We start from the raw sequence: 25666 nt of genomic DNA on the forward strand, positions 1-25666 counted from the left end.
AATAGTTACAGAGAATCGTATGCTGCAAGTTTTTAAATCCAAAGCCGTTTCGATTTTCTGCTTTCCTCGAAGTCTCCCATTTCAGAATTACTGGCTTCGTGATCTTCATATGGTTGAACTGCAACTAGTTATATATGGAATATCTGGTGCGGAAGATATGGCAAAACTGATGTTTAACATTTAGCATCGTTTATTTTGGTTAATCACATACCGCATTATTAAACTTAAATCGTGATACGTTCAGGATGGTAAATAAGTCGTACATGTCTTGCACTTAAGAGCTTCGCATTTAGTAGTATGTGTCTTGGTCGATACAGTGCATCCATGTTCAAACGTTGAGGTTCCATGACAGTCGTTTCAAATGCATGATTCTCAAATCATTTAACAGTACAGATGCACTTTGTCCATCATGTTTAGTGTGAAGAAAATGAAGTTGTCAGATTAACGAGGCTGCGTGTTTTTAGGTCCTGTTGTATTGATCAGTATTCTGTTCCAGTGATAGTTATGCATTAAATATGTCCAATATTCGTTAACGTGAAAACATGGGGGTCATATACTTCTCATGAAACTTTTAGACTCACTAGTGTAAATACATATAGCCACTTACATCAGGCAAATGTCCTAACCTAAATCTTGCAAAATATTCCATACTGTTGAAAGGTTCTGTTTACATATGAAGTGACGTATTGTAAAACAAATTCGTAACGTTGAAAAGATTATTGTCATGAGTTCATTAAATTGGAAAATTGGCGAATTCTTAACAAAACTTTACACAAAAACGCAGCTGTTCACATGCACGATATTTGCACATGATTTTCAGCAATTTGATGCATGAACAGAAATCATACATACCTGTTAATATCACACACACGCACACGCACACACACACGCACGCACACGCACACACGCATCAACACCGAGATTAAAAGCAAAACTAGCAGGCCCTCTTTGTATCCTTCAAAAACATCAGCTATTGGAATAATTAGCAGGTACAACCTTGAACTCAGCAACCCCACAAAAATGCCAGCCTTTGTTCTGCAAACACCAAAGCTACTGCTAGCTGAAAGTACTTCACAGCCTGCCTCCCAGAACAGCAACAACCGGCGACAGCTACAACCACCTTCGCCGTGGCCCGCGACATCCTCACCAATACACCGTATTTCCAACAGTGTTGTTTTCCGTTAAGTTATAGAAACCCCTTAATTACACCGCGCGTCCTAATACAGTCCTTAATAGAAGTCCCGCATCGTTGCGTGCAGAGCGGAGGTAAAACGGGACGCTTGCCTCGGCCGAGAAATTATTGGGCGTATCACTTTGACAAAAGACCCGTCTTTCATACAGAGAGAGTCTAAAGATTGGACTTCTAGAGCGTATAGATAATAGAATCTTTGTTTGAGCCAAAGACCAAAGACATAAGACCTTCGTTGCGTGAGTTTTGTGTCTCTCTCCAAAAGGGCAGAGCTGTTTTTTGGGTGTTCTATCATTTCCTGACCTGTGTATATTTTTGCAATGGTTTCAGAGTTAGACAAGCCTGCACACAAATGTGTGTGTAGTGACTTGTTTGGCCCGTGATGCACATTCTGGAGCTTCTGTAAGGTATGAATATGAAGATAGAATTACAGGAAGTCTTCATTTATATCTTCACTGCGCTACATACTGAAATGGAATTTGCAGGAATTAATCTTCAAAAGTGGGAATTCCAGTAATGTTATTTTCAGGAAATATCTTCCGCGTATATTGGCGAATGTATTTCTATTTCTGTAATTGCATCGTGTCCGGTATTGGGGTACTTTCAAGAAGAAGTAGATTGAATATTCATTTCTCAAACAGGAAATGCATTACTTGTCGCCCTAGAAATGCTAACAGCTGTGTAATGCTATTCAGAGGCCATATACCGATATATGGTCTCTGTGCTATTCTTGAGCCAGTGCGTATTGGTTTAATAGTACTCAACTGCAGCTCATGTGAACTTGAAGGATTCTGTAAGAGCAGTGTGTAGAGTATTTTGTTGGTGGGTTTATGTATGATAGTATAGTGTTATCTTTATCCCCCGCAACGCGGGTATCAAAATGGACGGTCCGGACCAGAACATAAAGACCGTTCAATATTTCTTCACCAAACTTCGCACATAGACAGGTCTAATGGTGAACTGGTGCCTTTTGGTAGTTTTGGATTTCGGAATAATTTTTTGTGTGTGTGTTTCCATGGCAACACGTTTGACTTTGACTGAACACGTTTGACGGAGAAATTACTTAGGTATATCAAACCGAACATATGACATAGTCATAACTAGTTGACATATTCATGACGAGTATTTTACCACTGCGGGGGATATTGATGACTTTGTCCTCTTGTTGAAATATATTTACGAGGAGCTACATCACATCTAAAATGAGCGTTTACCTGTTGTCAGATTGTAATCATCATGATCATAACAGTAATCATCATCGTGATTATCCATACGATAACAAATATCAAAGTGCACATCCAAAACGAGTAGAGAAGTGCGCAGCAGCAGCTTAAGTAGGAGGACATTATACGGTGAGACACAATTACTATGGATATACTAGTAGAAGACTTAAGTTTCTTTGATTCATGCTCAACGCAGCACTTGCTTTCAGTTGAAGCCCATTTCTGGTGTCCCCCGCCGTCATATTGCTGGAATATTGCTAAAAGCGGCGTAAAATTAAACTCACAGACCGGGACCAGACACTCCGGTGATCATCATGAACATCCATCTCCACACCTGGTACACGATCACATGCATCCAACTCTTTCAGCGAACCTGACTACCGTCAAATGAAGGAAATTGAAGGCGAATTCTAGCCCTGCCTCTACAGGTAAGTAGCAGTGGGTGAGTGAGTTGGGTTGTTAACGTTGCTAGCCTTTCAAGACGGCGTAGCAGCCTGAAGACGGAAGCCATCTTTGACGTTTATCACTGGTGGATCCCACAGGTATGAAACCAACAAACCAATAACCGTAATCAGGACGAATCTAATATTCTTAAACTCCTGTCATGCCTAAGGGGCGCAACTCTGTTCAGCAAATTACGACACCCACCGGTTAATATCTGGTGTAACAGTAGAGTGGCAAAGAGGCAAGAGTCGAGATGAAGGTGTTGATAACTGAGTTACCTAACTTGAAGCGGTTTTCTGAATATCATGATCACACAGGATAACTCTACATTACGTTTACACAAATATAATGTGGCAGACAATCCAAGGAAGATTGATATATCATGTACAAAGGCGATAAGGTGCGGAAATATAATCCACCTAAGTATTTTAACCAGCTAACAAAAACGTCTGGGTCGACAGGACCTAAACTGGAGGGCTGCCGGTGCAGCTACTCAAGCTCAGCACGACGCTGTTACGGCCGTCTCTCATACCAAGCCGAGGGACTATGTGAACAGTCGCACCATTCGTTCCTCATACACTCTTATACACCCATTATCTTGTAACGGCGCTCAGCGCGGAGTAGCGCCCCTTAGCTGTCAGGATCTGCTTTCGTGGATTGGAATCACAGTCGCCCCACTAACGATTAAGTTCATCAGCGAGTGTGGATGTATGTATGCATTTTGATTGACGCGTCGTGTATATAACGAACGTTCTTGGCGTTTAAACCAATATCCCGCTTATCGGGTGGTCAGGCTCGCTGACTTGGTTGACACATGTCATCGTATTCCAATTGTGTGGATCGATGCTCATGCTGTTGATCACTGGATTGCCTGGTCCAGACTCGATTATTTACCGACCATCGCCACTCACCAATATTCCGCACTCTCTCCTTAAGTTGATTAATTTTCAAAATTGTAACGGAATATAAGGTCTAACCCGAGCGTGCTTCTCGATATATAGGTAATTCATTACCGCAGATCAGCAAAACACTGATATGCACTGACGCCATGGGTGATCAGCTAACGTAAACACAGACGTATTTTTTAAACGATTACATTTCATCTTCAAAAGAAACATATTTGGTGTCAGTAGGCACGAGCTGCCAAATATCATTTTCAAAGCTTGCTTATTTCGCATTATAAAGAAAATCATTAACTATTCTTTCAAGTAGTGAAAACCGCATCATTCTAAGTCTACGATGGTGTCCATAAGTACACTGTTAGACAAAAGAAAGTGGTCACCACTGTTTGAAAGTGGATATGTTGTTATTCAATGATCATATGGTTGTGTTCAGCCAGGTAAAACTTAGATAACGTTTAATTTTAGGAGAAAATCCAAATTTCAAGCATATACTTTCCTTTGCCCAAGAACATGACAACACAACATCTCCACTTCTTGCTTTAAGTGTTTCAGCTGGTGCCATGCTTACAAAGGAGTCCTGGGTTCAATATTGACATCGGTGCTCCTTGCAAAGCTTTACAAGGTATATCTCCTTGAAGCCCAGCAACATCAAATTATACTCATGGAAACGAATAAGGGAACACATGATAGTACAGGTGTTCCTTTATTCTTTTCAGGTTTTCTTCCTAAGGTGTGTATTGCACTGTTGGTGAAATTCTGGAAATGAATAAAGGAACACTTGTACTTTCATGTGTTCCCTTTTCGTTTCCATGAGTTATATATAAACACTTACTAACATTCCCACATTGTTTATAGTAGTTACCTTTATCGGCTTGAGTGTGTATATTGATCCTAATTCTAGTATGTTTTCAGGTAAAACATTCTGTATATTAATGTATTTGCGACCACAGGCCTTTGAACAGAATAAAAGTATGTCTGTCTGTCTGTTAAGTTTAGGTTTACTGGTCGCACAGGATCAACCTGACGACCACCTCGTTGTTCAGTGTAGCATCGGAGTTGTTCACTCGCTTGACGTGCTTGAAGTCCTGAGTTCCATGCCCCACATTGTCACACCCGCGGACGGTGACAAGCACTGCACAGCGTAGTCGTACGAAACTTAATGTGCCATTTGAGGTATGGTCATAGTAAGGCTAAGACTACACTGTCGCCGTCCCCCGCCCAGTTTTGCTAACATGTCTTTTCTTTACTCACCGCTCTGTAAGTTCGTTTCTGTCCGGCATGCTTGCCCCCTCTGCCGTCCATCTCAACGTGGACGCTGTAGATAATGTCGAAGAAGTCCTCAACAACTGCAACCTTCTTGTAATCCCGCTCTGCATCACTACACAGGGGGTCGTTCTGGAAGACATGGAGAGATTATGAAGATGGCACCAATACACCGCAGATGTCACGAAGTTAAAACTACGAGGAGCCTTCAAAAAGTAGTCAGCCTAACTATATTCTCGATGTGCAATGTTTGAAAAGTTCCAATTTTATTTTGAAGGAATCATTAGCAAAGCCATATCCAAAATTTCACATATATGGGTAATGTGGTTAACGAGATATTACTCATCACAACACTTTGGGGTATAACATTTCTTAACAAATTGGAGAAAATGAAAAACAATCTTTCATTTGGTACCTCTTGGATATGGTATGCCCTCAGATAATATAAATTAAATATAAAATATGTTCAGTATAGTATTGGATGACTTCCCGTCTTAATCAACATTCAAAGAATTGGATTGCTTGATTTATTATTTAGATGGGGGCTGTTTTGTAAGGACACTCCCATTTTACTATTTCAAAAACATTGTGTCCAGATATTCAAGCTGGCCCTGTTACAATATGTGACTATTCAATATCTAGTTTGAACCCTTGGCATCATGTATGAATAAGTGAAAACTCTAGAATAATTTATGTCTTTATGATTACGCCATCTGAAAGCAGGGTGGGTAGTGTCTCCAAAACAAGCTCTTTCAGTAAACATGAAGCGGGGAGTGACTTTAACAGGCGATTGTTGTTTCAAATTGTTTTTTATGCACTTTAATATCTAAGTTTGATTCTAGCGGACTTCTGCATATCTCAAACACTCGAAATCTTTCTTGCATATTTTGTTTCCTGAAGTTTGTGATGCATTTATTGCATTTAAAACGTCAAACAAAATGGGGATCGTGAGGCTGGAACGTAGCAAAACGAATTTGCTTGAGGTTGACAGATAATATGTAGCAAAATAAAACATAAAACAGCTGCATTGTATCCTTTTCTAGGTGAGGCTGGCTACTTTTTGAACGCCCATCGTAGCTATTATCCTAAACTCTATGGACGAAATGTACAGTTGGGATACAATGGCAGCCACTGCAATACTTGACACCGAATTGACAAGTGAGTGAGTGAGTTTAGTTTACGCCGCTTTTAGCAATATTCCAGCAATATCACCAGAAATGGGCTTCACACATTCTACTCATGTGGGGAAATCGAACTATAAGGCTACTCCACCGCCCCGAATTCGACAAGCTTCGTATAGAAACCTAGATGATCTTATTAAATACGTGTCAAATGCAAGAGGCGAGTGAGTGAGGTAGTTGCAACTCCTGTTTGAACACTATGATATGACAGTGTGTCATCGAATTTAGGACAGAAAGACCACAGTAACGATTGTCTTAGAAGTTTACCTATTTGATAAAACCAATGTTTGTATTCAGACAAACAAACGACAATAATCGACAATACACTATCTAATTGGCCGTTTGAATCCCAGCTCTTCTGATGTGTTACCCACGGCGCTTAACAACAACTGAAGATCGTTATGAAATTATTCAAGATAACAACATTTCTTTTTCATGCATAATATAAAAACATTTAATATGTCGTGATTTAGTTATCATTTAAATTGGCAAAAGAAAGTGAGGTGATGGGTGAGGTGAAGTCGTGTTTAACGTCGCACTTAAGAATTTTCGCTCATATGACGACGTGCATGCGTGGCTGCTTTTATAGTGCTAGCCCACTGAGATACCATGCCGCAGTGAAGCATGAATACCCCACTCAGACACATTATACTGACTCCGAGCTGACCAGTTCTTGTTGTACCCATTAATGCCGAGAGCCAGGCAGGGACCAACAAGTACCATATTTTAACGTCTTTTGGTATGACGCGGCCGGGGAAAGAAAGTACGCACCCATGGTCGACGGGGCATGAAAATACAACAAACAACTATTGGCTTATGATGATGATGGTTAGGTTTTGCTTGTTTGCTGATTGTTTAAGGATGCACTCAGCAATGTTCCAGCTGTATGGCGGCGGTCGAGACCAGACAATCCAGTGACTGGCATCGTGAACATCGCTATATGCTACGGATATCATAGTGGCGTTTAGGACATTGCAATATTTCAGCCAATGTTTTTAGTTCCATTTTCATATCGTTTGTAATTTTGGGGTCAAATCCTTTATTCAATCCATACGTTCTTGTCCACCAGTTTAGTTTCATCTGGAGACAGTTCGAATTTCCTCACTCAATATAGATAGTTCCGGATGTTACCCAAATTGATATATCGAATGGTCGACTTCGCTTTTGTTTCCCAGTATTATAAAAAAAAATTCTAACAAAATTCGGATATCAAGGGATTTCGTACCTTCTATCATTTAATTAACTTAAATTTAAAGAGAAACACTGATACGGATGTGTATGTCAACTTCAGCACGTTTAATCGACTGTCGGAATGCATGGACGTAGATGCTACATAATCCTTCGCAATCTACCATGTGTGGCTTCCGGAGTCCCAAATCAAGCCTTGCGTCAACCACAGAGCACACAATGGAGGAATGGGGGTGGGGAGGGGGTGCTGGCCATCCACGATGTCATCGACCGTTGCTCGTACCTTAAGTCCTTGGACCAGAGTCAATAGTGTACAGCCCCCCCTGGTAACGTTCGAGCTTTGCTGACTGTGCAGATCTCGAATACTGTGTTCAGTTCTAAAATACTTTATTATGAATATCCAACGACGCTCACTCCCAGCCACTGGTTTATCTCGAATACAAATATTTTTTAAAATTTGTAAACATAAAATATCTTTGCTGTCATCGCCGAAAAACATCTCCTCCGCTGACTAATTAACTCAGCTAAATAATATTTCAAAGGACACTAAACACTGCTACTCAACACTGCTACATTCCTTCACGAAGCTTGCTCGCCATCTTTATAACATTCCAATAATGGCCTCTGCTGCAGAACAATCCGAGCTGGCTGAGTCTTGTGAACATCAACAGCATAAAAACGCCCCAAGATATTTTCATTGTCTTATTTCAACCTTATAAACTGGAAAGAACCCATAGGCTCTGTTTGGCTCTCAGAAATATCTGTTGTCCCATATAGAAACAAATACCATCAGACGCAAATGAATTCATTTTAGATTTGTGCAATCTCTGAGCGCATGTTGGAGTCAAATAATCCAACGTGGAGGCCAGGTATCACATTACAATAATGCAACTCATGTTCTGTTTACCGTCAGAGATGTTCATAGAACATCTTATCCAACACTGTGTTGGCGTTCAGTGGCCACACGATATTGTCTAGTTGGCTGTAATGTATCGGAATATCGCATTACAAAGGCCGTAATATTGGAATAAGTTTGATATCAGTTGGTTCGACCTGTATAAAGAAGATCGGCCAGGTGCTGGAGGGCTGAGACAGAAACTAACCTTTGGTTTGCATGGTTGTGGGATCTGGGAGGCCATAGGAGCGATGAGGGTATGGTGTGCGATTAAATGTTACTGATGTTTAATTGATACAGGATGGAAATTTCTCATTTAGTATTTCTCAGTTATTTGTAACTGTCCAGATAAATTATCAACAACGTATACCAGAGAACATCTTTAATCTGTAAGGTATAGGAAGCTATACAACTGACAAGTCTCTCTCACTCTCTCCATATATACAACAAAAACACACACGCACACACACACAGACACACATACATACACAATACATACACACACACATACATACATATACACACACACACACACACGCCCCCAACATACATACATCCACATACACACACACACATCCATCCATCCATACATATACATACATACATACATACATACGTACATACATACATACATACATACATACATACATACATACATACATACATACATACATACATACATACATACATACATACATACATACATACATACATACATACATACATACATACATACATACACCTGGGGCTATGATGGTCCTTGTGTTTATGTAACCAGACACTGACCATTACACAAACACCTGGTGTCATGATGTTCCAAATACAGGGTTTACCAAGGTCGTCGGATGTACTTCAGCTTTGTTGATATTTAGTTGTGGCTTGTGACTGAACTTACCGACCCCAAAGTTTAACAGATCTGGTGTGTCATGAAATTGCCGAACTGACTGGCTGCCATTCATTGCTGGACACCGTTCCTTAAGGAAGTACACCTGTAACAGTGCTCTACCTTGTACAAGGCAGCCCCGTGTCACCCTGCTCTATGTAGCTGGGCGGTGGGGTAGCTTAGTGGTTAAAGCGTTCGCTCGTCACGCCGAAGACCTAGGTTCGATTCCCCATATTGGTACAATGTGTGAAGCCGATTTCTGGTGTTCCCCGCCGTGATATTGCTGGAATATTGCTAAAAGCGGCGTAAAACTAAACTCACTCACACTCACTCTACGTAGCACCTGAGTTCAACATGGCAGATAGATGCACACACGTTCTGCTGGTAATAAACCTTTAATTATCTTCAACCAGCAACCGATCCCTTCCACCAAAAGATGACATCGAATGCAGGATCTCAAATACTCTAGGTGAAATCACTTACATGCATGCCTTTCGATCTCCAGTGATCTCCTGCTAGTTGTATCACCCGAGTAGGTTTGAGCAAATCGCTGCGAGTCTCATCTTTGAATCCAGCAATGCTACGGCGTTCAATGTCGAAACCTAACACCCTGCCGTCCACAGACAGTGACAGTTAGGCCTGTGATAAAGCGAATCCAGCAAGGGATATTATTACTCCTTAATTTCCAGCCGCAATGGATCACCTTTAGTTTTTATGGTACTAGCTCATCTTTCATACAAGGATCGGAACGGGGAAATATGCATGATGCAGTAATACAATGCCTTTGGTAACTTCAAAACGACAATCTTGGACCCATTTTTTGTGTGAAGATTATAAAACGTTTTCTGGACCGTGCGCTACAATCTTAAGTTGTCTTCAAAGCAGTTGTTTTTTAAAGGTCTCGTCCGGATATCCTTTCCTCCTTGAACTTGATCGTGTCCGGATTTTTTGGCTCTGCGTTAATGGCGGAGACGAAGAAACGGCTAGGAATTTAGTAGAGATATGATCCCAAAGCAATAAGTTGAAATTTTAATGAGCGCTAAGTTACTTCGAGCGTCAGGATCAAGACAAAATCCCAGTAAAGCCCCGCAAGAGATAATTTATTAGATTAAATGGGTGTTTTTTTGCGCTGAGATATATGATAGTAAACTTTGAGATAGGGAACTGTAACGCCAACCCACAAAACCACCATATAATGACGTCCCTTGAGCGGTGTAGGATTATGTTATATTACACACTACCTTTGTAAATCGAATATGTACTAATTTAAAATCCCAATCGGAAGAAAATGTAATTCGTCAAATATATACCAAAAAATACTTCCATCACGAAATTTCCATTTTAATGCAGCAAAATATAAGCCGCCGTCTTCCTTGTCTCAGGTCCCCACTTCCAGACACCTCTTAACGACATTAGGTCTCAGATTTATTGCAGTTCCAGGATGACTATCAAAATTGGACATTTCTACGAACATTTCCGATTGCAAAGCGTATTGGAGTATTGCAGGCCATGTAATGCCATTGTTAATGAAGTATTGTCAGTTGAAAGACTCGCCCGTTTTCAGTACTATCACAATTCTTGGATATGGCCTTAGTCGTATCACTAAGAATGGCACAAATTGAACACCTGGTGTTTGAAATGAATAGAAGACTACCAAGGATATTAACATGTGAACTGTTACAGTGAAACGCTGTGATCATAACCTACTGAGGTCTTGTTGCTGGTCTATTAAGTTTGTCGTTGACATTCTCTATATGTCAACGTGATTCGTCAGCGAGTTGACTATCAGCTTAAAAGCAATGCCACAAGATGGCCATAGGTCAATCTGATACCTAATGCCCGCTGACTATCCGTTATAAATAGGATTGTTCATTATCCAGTGTGGGTATGTCAGTCGAACAAGCATTTCAGTTCGAGGGGTGATATTGACATGTGTATTTTAATAAGTGCGGTTAGCGTGAACGTCGGTGTTACGACACCTTTAGCAATACTCTAGCAACAGGGAAGCGCCTAAATAGGCTTTATATTCCACTTAGTTAGGAATTCAACCACAGACTTCGACATGATCAGCGAGCGCTTCAACAGCTGACCCACCGCTAACGAGTTAGGCATCAACATCGTGTACGGAACAGACAAAGTACACAAGAAAAACATATTAAATAATGAAAATAATACAGAAGCTGTAGGTATTGCCTTAAAGAGCCACAGATCATTCTCCTCTATAGAACAACTTTAAGTGTTCATCTACGTCCGAAAACTACCGAAAAAAGATCGAGATATGAGTAACTTATAGTCACAAACAAGGCCCTAACGAAATCCCCCGTGCACTGTGTTTTTAGATTCGTTGTACTTGTACAAGTTCTGAAAACAGAGATAACATGTACTTTTATGTCAGTTATTTCAAGAATTAGGCAAATTTATTGTACATTGTAAATGAATGTAGCCTTCCAGATGAAATGTATTTCTTGTGTTATTATGCATTCCGAACGTAATGAAGACGTTGAGCAATATACCATATGGAAATAAGCCTGTCCTCGCGGTTTTCGCGCCTGGCCGGCCAGCCTGCTCATTACGACTTCATTAGCGAGGAACGCCGGGCAAACAGTCGGGGCAAACCGTGATAGAAGCACGTTTACACCGTGCAAGGCACGTGCACAGAGACCAGTCAAACACAACAGTTATTCTGTGTTGGTAATGTCTCATATGCAATTCTTTCACATGGCAGGACAAGGCTTCCTGGCACGATGGCCATTTTTCAGACTTCAAATGAAAGGCAAATATTAGCGCTGTTCCTCTTTAGTGAATCATTGAAGCACCGTTTAGCTCCGTGGTCGTGCCTTTCAGTACGGATCATTCTCTACCCGGTGTTCAATGGTGACGCCAAAGTGAGAAGACCTAGAATTTGGCGACTTGAAAGACAGGAGGGAAGACTGGAAAGTCTCGATAGAAGCATTTGCTGCGGGTTCACAGCGAACGGTACATGTGAGAAGTTGATAAGATGGCTGAAGCCGCACAGTTTGCCACGATTGTGTGGGTTGAACAAATGTCGAGAAGGAGAGTCCACTCATCATGGTCACCTTGTTGACCTTGAGAAGTCAATGGGTTCTTGGGTCTGGTTTTCACGCAGATGACCTGAGCAGGTTCAACTTGTTCTGGTTTATTTGCCCTGAAAGGAATCTCAGTGTTGTGGCATACATTTTCTTATTCGAATATTCAGCGTGGAGATACCAAGGACGCAATGCTTAAACTGGACATGCAATCCACGTCGATGTTGTGGTAGGCAGGAAGGCTAACTGTACGAACGAATGAAGTCGAATGTGAAACAGGCAGTGGTTATACGTACAGTCGAATGTGAAACAGGCAGTGGTTATACGTACAGTCGAAAGTGAAACAGGCAGTGGTTATACGTACAGTCGAATGTGAAACAGGGAGTGGTTATGCGTACAGTCGAATGTGAAACAGGGAGTGGTTATGCGTACAGTCGAATGTGAAACAGGCAGTGGTTATACGTACTTCTGAATTACATCGAGTGAGTGAGTGAGTGAGTTGATTTTACGCCGCTTTTAGCAATATTCCAGCAATATCACGGCGAGGGACACCAGAAATGGGCTTCACACATTTTACCCATGTGGGGAATCGAACCCGGGCCTTCGGCGTGACGAGCGAACGCTTTACCCACTAGGCTACCCCACCGACCGAATTACATAGAAGTACTATTGATGGTCTCACACACACACACACACACACACACACACACACACACACACACACACACACACACACACACACACACACACACACACACACACACACACACACAAACACTCACTCACGCAATCACTCACTCACGCAATCACTCACGCAATCACTCACTCACGCAATCACTCACTCACGCAATCACTCACACATTCGCACACACACTCACTCTCACACACACTTACGTTTGGATATCAGCTGACCGAGGCCTTACTTATCACCCCAAATGCAGTTATCTGTTACCCTTGGTCCATCCTGGATAATACTATCGTATGCAAAAATACGCACTCCTCTGGTTAAAACAACCCATCAACACGGAATAATTGGGTATATCTGTTTCTTTCAGCAAAATATATGCATTAACAGCAAAAAGGCATGAAACACTTAAATCCGCAGTTTCATCACTTGAATGAAACATCGTATCCCAGAAGATTGTATACCGTGCACAACGAAATGCCGTATCACGAACGTTATTTCACATCGATAAAACAATTACTTGGTTGCAATACAAAACCTTTTTTCTCAAAATAATCATTTGTTTTATGAAACGTTCATGGTGTCAGCGAGGCACTGCCTTTCTCTTTTGATATTACTGAGACACCGTGTCTTGCTGTTGATATATCTGATAAGGCACAGATTCTTTCCATAGACATTACCAAGGAACTCTCCTGGAACTCTGTTAATATTATGAATACAATGTTTCTCTCTGCCGAAATTACTACCGAAATGGTTCTCTCTGTTGGTGTTACTTTGGCTCTGGTTCTTGCTAAGGTACTGGCTTTTATCAAACTTTCTTACTAAGACATTCATTGTCTCTATTGACATTACTAAGTAATCGTTGTCTAGATCAGTATTACTTAGGCACCAACACTGATTCTCTCTCGACATGTAGGACACGAGTGTTGTCTCTATTGACATTACTAAGTAATCGTTGTCTAGATCAGTATTACTTAGGCACCAACACTGATTCTCTCTCGACATGTAGGACATGAGTGTTGTTTCTGTTGACATAACTAAGGCAGTTAATAATTTTGGTTGATATTCTTACTGATCTGGTTCTTTCTGCTGAAATTATTTAGGCACTGATTCTTATTACATATGCTCAAGGAAACAAACAAGGGAACACATGAAAGTACAACCATCATGACTCGGGACTACACACGGGGCCATCATGACAACAACCACTCGGGACTACACACGGGGCCATCATGACAACAACCACTCGGGACTACACACGGGGCCATCATGACAACAACCACTCGGGACTACACACGGGGCCATCATGACAACAACCACTCGGGACTACACACGGGGCCATCATGACAACAACCACTCGGGACTACACACGGGGCCATCATGACAACAACCACTCGGGACTACACACGGGGCCATCATGACAACAACCACTCGGGACTACACACGGGGCCATCATGGCAACAACCACTCGGGACTACACACGGGGCCATCATGACAACAACCACTCGGGACTACACACGGGGCCATCATGACAACAACCACTCGGGACTACACACGGGGCCATGATGACAACAACCACTCGGGACTACACACGGCCATCATGACAACAACCACTCGGGACTACACACGGGGCCATCATGACAACAACCACTCGGGACTACACACGGGGCCATCATGACAACAACCACTCGGGACTACACACGGGGCCATCATGACAACAACCACTCGGGACTACACACGGGGCCATCATGACAACAACCACTCGGGACTACACACGGGGCCATCATGACAACAACCACTCGGGACTACACACGGGGCCATCATGACAACAACCACTCGGGACTACACACGGGGCCATGATGACAACAACCACTCGGGACTACACACGGGGCCATCATGACAACAACCACTCGGGACTACACACGGGGCCAGCATGACAACAACCACTCGGGACTACACACGGGGCCATGACAACAACAACCACTCGGGACTACACACGGCCATCATGACAACGACCACTCGGGACTACACACGGGGCCATCGTGACAACAACCACTCGGGACTACACACGGGGCCAGCATGACAACAACCACTCGGGACTACACACGGGGCCATGAAGACAACAACCACTCGGGACTACACACGGGGCCATCGTGACAACAACCACTCGGGACTACACACGGGGCCATCGTGACATCATGACAACAACCACTCGGGACTACACACGGGGACAACAACCACTCATCATGACATGACAACAACCACTCGGGACTACACACGGGGCCATCATGACAACAACCACTCGGGACTACACACGGGGCCATCATGACAACAACCACTCGGGACTACACACGGGGCCATCATGACAACAACCACTCGGGACTACACACGGGGCCATCATGACAACAACCACTCGGGACTACACACGGGGCCATCATGACAACAACCACTCGGGACTACACACGGACAACAACCACTCATGACTTACGGGGCCATCATGACAACAACCACTCGGGACTACACACGGGGCCATCATGACAACAACCACTCGGGACTACACACGGGGCCATCATGACAACAACCACTCAGGACTACACACGGGGCCATCATGACAACAACCACTCGGGACTACACACGGGGCCATCATGACAACAACCACTCGGGACTACACACAGGGCCATCATGACAACAACCACTCGGGACTACACACGGGGCCATCATGACAACAACCACTCGGGACTACACACAGGGCCATGATGGCAACAACCACTCGGGACTACACACGGCCATCATGACAACAACCACTCGGGACTACACACGGGGCCATCATGACAACAACCACTCGGGACTACACACGGGGCCATCATGACAACAACCACTCGGGACTACACACGGGGCCAGCATGACAACAACCACTCGGGACTACACACGGGGCCATCATGACAACAACCACTCGGGACTACACACGGCCATCATGACAACAACCACTCGGGACTACACACGGGGCCATCGTGACAACAACCACTCGGGACTACACACACGGGGCCATCATGATGACAACAACCACTCGGGACTACACACGGGGCCATGAAGATCATGACAACAACCACTCGGGACTACACACGGGGCCATCATGACAACAACCACTCGGGACTACACACGGGGCCATCATGACAACAACCACTCGGGACTACACACGGGGCCATCGTGACAACAACCACTCGGGACTACACACGGCCATCATGACAACGACCACTCGGGACTACACACGGGGCCATCATGACAACAACCACTCGGGACTACACACGGGGCCATCATGACAACAACCACTCGGGACTACACACGGGGCCATCATGACAACAACCACTCGGGACTACACACGGGGCCATCATGACAACAACCACTCGGGACGGGGCCACACGGGGCCATCATGACAACAACCACTCGGGACTACACACGGGGCCATCATGAGAACAACAAATGCCGAGTCAGGAGAACGAGCCTTCAAAGGGCACACAAACACTTTCAGCCATCATATTTATCAAGCTTCGATGTTGATGTTGTATCACGGGAATATTTTCGATAAAAATGATCATCAAATATGTTTCCAAACTTTCAACGCAAGCCGTCGTCTTTGTCATGCTATTATTAAAGAATACCAACATGGAGAATCCCGCCAGAGGCACATCTTCAGACAGAGAAAAGCCGGACGTCTCGATGATGCTGATAAACTGAGAGACTTTATAGCTCAACTCAGTGGCTTCTGTTTTTGTAGTTAGTTCATACAACTGAGAGTTCGCTGGAGAACTCTGTCAGTCTAGCGTTCAGTAATGGCCTGGTTCGATACCAACATGCCTCCTCTTGCCGTTGCTGCCATACAGTTAAAGACCTTCAAAATCTAACTGTCACAATATAACAAACATTTGAAAGTTTATTATATTTTACCTGCTGTTTAAAACCAGAATATGGCATTGGATGCGGCAGTTTACCGTCTCAAAATATATTACCACCGCTTTCAACAATCATAGTCTATATGCTTTCGGCACCGAACAATTTCGCCATGTTGGCTGAATACTTTTTGCATCCGGTCTGCTTGGCGCACTTTAGATGAAGTCACGTGACAAAAAGCTACTTCGTCAAAGCCAATTGTCCCCAAGAGAATTCAAGTCATGTGCGAGTCAATTAGCACCATCTTAAATTTTGCGTGTCCCTTTTCACACTGCGAATTATGAGTAGAAGAACTGCCTGTTTGTGATCCGACTCGAACCCCCAGGTTCACGCTGAATGTTTCAGCCAATCAGAAAGCGCCTAGCTCGCTGCCCGATATTACGACATTCACTGCGGGATGACATGTCAGTTCGGCTTCCATTTTTTTTTCCTCTTCAAAATTGAATTTTCGCTACTGGAAATGTCGTGTCTTGGGACAGCCCAACACACGGGTAAACCTTCTTCGCAACAGTTAATTTTGTTGGCGAACAAAAACGAACTCGCAGTCACAGACATTTCTAGATAGGCTTATCTTACCCTGAAAACATCTCTGTTATCTTTTGCCTGATTGTGATGTATTGTATCTAAAGTAAAATGATGTAGTTGTTGCGTTTTCAGCCATATAACCATCAGGATACTGGGAAACTCGCGTGTCCTGGTAACAACCTTGGAAGTCTGGCACTAGGAGATGCAAGCTACAAAACATTGCCTCGCTCAATAGCCCAACGTAAAAGGTGTCTCTCGAGTCCTGTCCGATCTGCCAGTTACGTGTGACTAGTCATGCACAGGCTCTCGGCCAAATGCCTTCATACTTATTCGACGTGTCTTTCCTCCTGAAATGAAGCTTCTCATTCACGTGAAAATATACCTCTCTTTACCTTTTCGAGTACGATTCTTTGGATCAGGTACATTTTGTGTTCATAAATTGCGTTATTAAAATTAATTTCGATGAGTGTGGTTTTTTGAATCAGTAATATTTTGTGCTCATTAACTGTGTTATGAAAATTAATTCCGATCAGATATGTTTGTAGCCACTGCGTCAGAATGTACACTTTTTAAATAAGATTCGAAACAATTCATTTTAGGACATCCAGCTTGTCAATGGAACCTTTAGTCATATGTAAACTCTGGGGTAAAGGTATTTTCAGGAACACCTTATTAATTTACAATTACCTCAGTGACAGACACTTTTAAGCCATAAGTTTCCAACACCAAATATAACCCCCCGATATTTCGGTTATCCGTCTACAGATTTTCAGAAATAAATGTACCTTCCATCATATGTAACAGACAACTGATGGATGTAGGAAAGTGCATATGCGACATCAGCTCTGCGATATGTGTTAACCTAAGCGGTTTAGTACTCGTTTAGACCGACGCGGATCAAAACAAGGTATCAGGCATGTCTTATAGAATTAGTTCAGCATTAACGTAATGATTATTGGGTCTGTGTGGGTCAGTGATCAGATTTGATGGTATTGCTTAAGGTAATGTAGCTTACCTCCATATATTTACGGTCAAAGAATAAAATATTACGGGTATTTTGTTCCATAGGGAAGGATTCAAAGAACAAAGAATTATCGGTTTTCGAAGCCATTTTATACTTGATTAACGGTATTAGGTTTCACCGAACGGCGTAATTTATGTAATTCACCTTACGTTTGCGAAAACTTGTCGACTGATATAACAAGTATTTTAATGATGTTTGGACTGAGGTGAGTTAATATTAAGTACAGGCAATATGTACTTACCCACCTTTCCGTATAATTTCCAATCATCTTCTCATTCAAATTTAAATATTCTTGACATTGGTATCAATATTAGATTGGAACTTTTTGGAATGGCATCATGATGATTTGAATCTAACCAAGTCAAGCAAAACGTCAAAGAATATAGAAGATTCAGATGACTTGTTAAAGGAGCGAGAAAGGGGATGTGACCAAAATTAATTTATTATGTTAAATTTTGCGCCCGTCAGGCTTGGTTTTCAATGGGTATGATGTTTGAAAGCCATGGGCTATGTCTCTTCCCCCCCTCTTCTTTGTAAATAAAAATAATTAGCACACTAGTCCAGAGAATTATTGTCATATGTGTGTGCCTGTGTGCGCGCGCGTGTGTGTTAATTAAATTCCATTACGTGCGAGTTCAGCTTTCTCCGCTGATCACATGTAACGAGATTTTTTCTTCGTCTTTAACATAAATACATCTGTCTCTTAGTGTAGGGATATCTCGTCAACAACGACAGTCATGTTCCCAGTGAAACGAATCACTGGTAAATTATTATTGTCCGTATACTTTGTTGTTATATTTCGCCTCACACAGCAGTATTGAAGCTTTTTGACGGCGGTCAGTAGATCATCGCTACTGAAGCTGGACGTCCATGGGCTGACATCATCACCATCGATTGTCACGCCATTGGGATAAGATGACATGTATCAACCTAGTCAGCGAGTCTTACCACTCGATCCCGTCTGATGTCTCTTATACGAGCATGGTTAGCTGAAGACCGTTTCTGCAAGCAGTGGTCGTCCGGTAAACTTGGTGTCCGGATTAATGGCATAAAAACTAAGTAGGTTTCATTGTAGATTAACTACATGAAACTGTATATTTAGTCATCTCGACTGTATAGATTAAAACGGCTGATAGATTTCATAAAATACCCCCTAATACTCCGGTTCCCGACGCTTCATTTAACATAAAATGATTTGATGTTGAAGTCCTTGTCTTATTACAAATATTATCCTGACTATCGACATTAACTAACAATAAAAACATCATTTCCCGATTGTTTCAAATTACTATGTGTTATGACATGCAAGACTAACTATGGTAATATATTATGACAAACTGGGGTTGTCCCTAACGTTTTATGTCTTTTAGAAGTGTAATAGTGGGTGAGAGAGTGAGTTTAGTCTTACTCCGCTTTTAGCAATATTCAAACAATATCCCGGCGGGGGACACCAGAAATGAACTTCGCACATTGCCCTCATGTGGCGAATCAAACCTGGTCTTCGGCGTGATGAGCGAACGCTTAAACCACTAGGCTAACCCACTGCCCATGGCAGTCTAAGTGAACTTAGGCTCAGTATTATTCGTTACACTGCTATACTGAGTCTAACAAAACCTAGTAGAAGGTCGCGTCAGCTAACCTTTGAGCGACCTATGACCGTCCAATCAAACGCGAGACGGCGGAACGGATTTAACCAATCAGACAACGACTACTTGTTAGGGTTCGGCGGGACTTACAAAACGGTTTTTGAATTTTCTCTTCCGCATAAAACACAGATATTTGACCTGCAGTATATACGCTTATGGGTTTCTAATGACATGGTTACTATTTGCTTGTAGTTTCGTAAGATAACATCCTTGAATATTGACAAAACGCTATTTTCAGCGACTGTTGTGATGTTGCGTGTATCACTCGGAAGCGATCGTGCGGAAAATAGCATTTGGAATCGTTCGGGTTTTTGAAGTAAAGGTTCAAACGGTATGTGCGAATGTTTACTTTCGCAATTTGATAAGCTGTGTTCTGATTGGTCAGTCCAAAAGGTTAGATGACGCGACCTTCTACTAGGTTTTGTTAGACTCAGTGTAGCAGTGTAACGAATAATACTGAGCCTAAGTTTACTTAGACTGCTGCCCATGGAGGAGTAAAAGGACAGGTTATCAGTTTGCCGTGGATTAGTCAGATAATGAACTCCAGATATTAATTATCATTTGTACATCCGGAGATATCGTTTCAAGCGAGTGTGTGAGTTTTAACGCCGCATGGAACCCAATCAGTAACATCAGCGTCACCTTACTACGGGACCAGAACCCGACCTGATGCAGGCCGTAGACAAAACTTACGTGCCACGTGGATATTGAGCTGACAAACCTCGAAACATGTCTAGAATCTTGCTAGAAGCTTTGACAAAGGGATAATGATGGTATAACCGAGATTCTGATTAATATGTATTGTTATCAAACACAACGTATTGATAATAAATCTAACAAGATAATAGCGACACGTCGCAATCACATGCGCAATCCGTATACTAACATCGTACGACTAATTAAAGTAGAAATATTTATCGACCGTTTCTAAACATTTAATGTCTCTCCAGTACTTATACCCCTGACGAAAAAATCTTTTAACCCCTCTCGGCTTTTCTACGTCTGGAAAAAATGCCCATAAACATATGGGAGAAATCTCGCTTGAATTTCAAGCAAGAGGCTTAACAAATATTGGAAATGATATAAAAATCGATAATGAGCAGCAAATCTGTTGCACACTGAAAGACAATACGGCCCATGTCAATCCTGTGGCGCGGGAGAGAATCTAATCTAATCTACGCCAGAATGTTCAGCGAGCGAGGCTATGTTTTGTCCAATACTGAGGGAGAATGGTTATACTGTTATTATCGTTGTCGGCTCACGCACACATTTGCTCTAACATTTGTCATCAGGAAAGTAGTATCTGCATGTGAAAATGGCGGAAATCATAGGTTTTCAAAACGAGAATTAATCTGCAAACATGTTATCTGCTCCATGAGGCTGTGATTGCCAAATATCTGAACTGTATCATGCATTATGGATAGAGAACCGTGCGCCAGCAAGCAAGGCTCTGTTAGTTTTATTCACCATTTGGAGAGTCTCACAATAGAAAATTATCTTAATGAGCTAATCTCTCACGTTTGAAACATAGTCCGTAGTTCTATTGGTATAAATTAAGACATTATCGACAGTATAAATATAAAGTTTGAATCTTTGAAACGTTGAATATTTTGCTAGATAAATATTCATTGGTGGCTCCAAATATGGAATATAATAATGAATAGAATATTTTGTTAATATATGCATGATATAATTCTAAATTTTACCAATTATATTTATTTCAGAAGCAAGAACAGGATCAAACTTAGATTATGTAATTTTGCTATACTTGTCATCATAATGAAACAGTCGTTCAGACTGTGTCTCTGTAGAAATTCTGCAGACCTGATATTAATCTTGCAACGGTGTGTTCACAAATAAATGTATACGAAACGCACGCTTTCACATTACGGAAACATGGTTCTCCTCATTTTGCCCGTCAAAGCATTAACAAAGTGTCGTTAAATCTTAATTTAACTTCCATACCTAATGTTTCAAAGTGTGCTCAACTTTCTAGAATCCAACCGAGCAGAATCTACCAATGTTGGCAAGTTTTCTCGGGCGGAGAGACACACAGTCCCAATCCTACTTGAGATCGGCAAACCTTACCCCTGATTTACCAACAGTCGCATCTGGTCTGCTTTCTTTACAAGAGCCCGACCAGAGCCGAAAAGACCTCTGCGTGGTCCACGCAAGCCCCCGGGGGTTGCTGTTGTGAGGGGTGAGGACATTTGCGAGTGGGCTCAGCAGCTGAGGGGACAGTCCAGCCGACATGTCATATCTCGCAGGCTCCCCCCAGTGCCGAGTCCCCAGCTTCAGATGCTGCTCCCCGACAGCGTTCCATCGAGACAACCCTGAAGAAGGGATCATTATCCGGGAAGGAGGAGGAAGCATCTGTGCACTTGGGGATCTTAAGAAATCCCACGAAAATTCTCGATCATGCGAAAAACCTTCTTTATTTTCAGGTTCCTAACGGCGTTTGTAAGGCTTATTGATTGGGAAAATCCGTGATAAATTTTGAACATGTACCACAAGCTTCGTATCTCGAGGCCGGGGACCAGATATGGGTTATCGTGACTTAGAGTTGCGGGACTTAGTGAAGAGAGATGTCCCTTATGCTGTTGTAGTAATGTGGTCCATGACGAGGCAACAGCGAACAGGCTCGGGTCAATAGAACGAAATTAGTCACTTATAATGTAATACTGATTTGAAAATTGGAATTGAAATTCTAAAGCTTCGTTTGAGCTCAGCGATGTCGAGAACACAACCGTGCGAAAATGAAAACTCCGTTAAGATCATACATTATTAAAATTCAATGTACATGCTAAATCTTTGGTGCTTAGAATCTGGTTGAGGTACTTAATAAATCAGAAATATTTTCTGCTCAAATTTATATTTTGTTGAGCTTGCTGCTTCGAATTTATTTTCACTTGCTATGTTGTAAACAAGCTAAGAACTATGAACAACGTGGTCCTAGGTTCGTTTAAATTACTAAAAGTAAATTTACAGGGCAGAATATATCGATTGTGTCCCTTCAAATCTCTCTCTAATTTGATGAACAATACTTATATTGTATTCTTGGGCAGGAGTTAAAAAAGTTGGTAAACAGTCAAAAGAATCCAGTCAACTTCCCTGACACTCAATGGCTGGTCATGGACAACATGTAATCATCACCATCCGGTGTTCAAATAATAACTGTTGTTATGAATAAAAGCTGGTTGAAGATTAGTTAAAAAGAGTCGAACCTAGTTAATCTAGTGATCGGTGGTTGCAGACACGTCAATGTATCAGTAGTTACTGATGGGATAGGGAAGGTATATTGGTCATCTGGACTGAGTGAATATGGTTTTACGCCGCTTTTAGCAATATTCCAGCAACAGCATGTCGATGGTTAGTTGGAAAATATGTTGATACAATCTCAAAAACTGGGTCAGTGAAGAGAGACTATTTGCGTGTACGGTCAACGTCGGTAGGTGCGAATACGGCTGTGTCAGCTGACGTACCCCGATTAGAAGCAGCAACCATTGGTTGCATTGTTTGGAAGGTGTCAACAGCTGTGTCATATGACGTACCCCGATTAGAAGCAGCAACCATTGGTTGCATTGTTTGGAAGGTGTCAACGGCTGTGTCAGCTGACGTACCCCGATTAGAAGCAGCAACCATTGGTTGTATTGTTTGGAAGGTGTCAACAGCTGTGTCATATGACGTACCCCGATTAGAAGCAGCAACCATTGGTTGCATTGTTTGGAAGGTGTCAACAGCCGTGTCAGCTGACGTACCCCGATTAGAAGCAGCAACCATTGGTTGTATTGTTTGGAAGGTGTCAACAGCTGTGTCATATGACGTACCCCGATTAGAAGCAGCAACCATTGGTTGCATTGTTTGGAAGGTGTCAACAGCCGTGTCAGCTGACGTACCCCGATTAGAAGCAGCAACCATTGGTTGTATTGTTTGGAAGGTGTCAACAGCTGTGTCATATGGCGTACCCCGATTAGAAGCAGCAACCATTGGTTGCATTGTTTGGAAGGTGTCAACGGCTGTGTCAGCTGACGTACCCCGATTAGAAGCAGCAACCATTGGTTGCATTGTTTGGAAGGTGTCAACAGCCGTGTCAGCTGACGTACCCCGATTAGAAGCAGCAACCATTGGTTGTATTGTTTGGAAGGTGTCAACAGCTGTGTCATATGGCGTACCCCGATTAGAAGCAGCAACCATTGGTTGTATTGTTTGGAAGGTGTCAACAGCTGTGTCATATGACGTACCCTGATTAGAAGTAGCAACCATTGGTTGTATTGTTTGGAAGGTGTCAACAGCTGTGTCAGCTCTAATACCTGGATAACACACAAGGGCCTTCAGATGTATTGTTGGGAGGGTGTGAAAACCTGGGTCAGCTCTAATACACAAAAACACACAGGGGCCTTCAGCTGTATTGCGGGGAAGGTGTGAAATCCTGGGTCAGCTCTGATACACAACAACACACAAGGGCCTTCAGATGTATTGTTGGGAAGGTGTGAAAACCTGGGTCAGCTCTAATACACAAAAACACACAGGGGCCTTCAACTGTATTGCAGGGAAGGTGTCAAAACCTGGGTCAGCTCTAATACTTGGATAACACACAGGGACATCAGCTGTATTGCAGGGAAGGTGCCAAAGTCTGGGTCAGCTCCAATACCTGGATAACACACAGGGACATCAGCTGTATAGTTAGGAAGGTGTCAAGGCCAGGATCAGCTCTAATACACAATAACATACAGGCAGGTTCATCTGTATTGTTGGGAAGGTGTCAAGGTCAGGATCAGCTCTAATACACAATAACATACAGGGACCTTCAACTGTATTGTAGGGAAGGTGTCAAGGCCAGAATCAGCTCTAATACACAATAACATACAGGGAGCTTCAGCTGTATTGTTGGGAAGGTGTCAAAGTCTGGGTCAGCTCTAATACCTGGATATTACACAGGGGCATTCAGCAGTATTGTAGGGAAGGTGTGAAAGCCTGGGTCAGCTCTGATACCTGGATAACACATATGGGTCTTCATCTGTATTGCAGGGAAGGTGTGAAAACCTGGGTCAGCTCTGATACACAACAACACACAAGGGCCTTCAGATGTATTGTTGGGAAGGTGTGAAAACCTGGGTCAGCTCTAATACACAAAATCACACAGGGGCCTTCAGATGTATTATAGGGAAGTCGTCAAAACCTGGGTCAGCTCTAATACCTGGATATTACACAAGGGCCTTCAGCTGTATTCCAGGGAAGGTGTCAAAACCCGGGTCAGCTCTAATACCTGGATAACACACAGGGACATCAGCTGTATTGTTAAGAGGGTGTCAAAGCCTGGGTCAGCTCTCATACCTGGATAACACATAGGGACATCAGCTGTATTGTTAGGAAGGTGCCAAGGCCATGATAAGCTCTAATACACAATAACACACTGGGACCTTCAACTGTATTGTAGGGAAAGTGTCAAGGCCAGGATCAGCTCTAATACACAATAACATACAGGGAGCTTCAGCTGTATTGTTTGGAAGGTGTGAAAACCTGGGTCAGCTCTAATACACAATAACATGCATGGTCCTTCAGCTGTATTATAGGGAAGGTGTCAAAACCTGGGTCAGCTCTGATACCTGGATAACACACAGGG

At 42.6% G+C, this 25666-nt stretch overlaps 1 protein-coding gene across 1 annotated transcript in view; it reads right to left on the bottom strand.

Moving 5' to 3' along the window:
- LOC124257555 (nucleolar protein 4-like) overlaps positions 1–25666 on the bottom strand; it is a 125415-nt gene that overhangs the window by 88841 nt on the left and 10908 nt on the right. The window contains exon 2 of the mRNA XM_046691653.1: positions 5010–5136. Within this exon, the coding sequence (XP_046547609.1) occupies positions 5010–5136 (127 nt within the window). The remainder of the gene's footprint in view (positions 1–5009; positions 5137–25666) is intronic.

This window comes from Haliotis rubra, unplaced genomic scaffold, assembly GCF_003918875.1.
Source record: "Haliotis rubra isolate DU_JTF1 unplaced genomic scaffold, ASM391887v1 Scf666, whole genome shotgun sequence".
NCBI lineage: Eukaryota > Metazoa > Mollusca > Gastropoda > Lepetellida > Haliotidae > Haliotis > Haliotis rubra.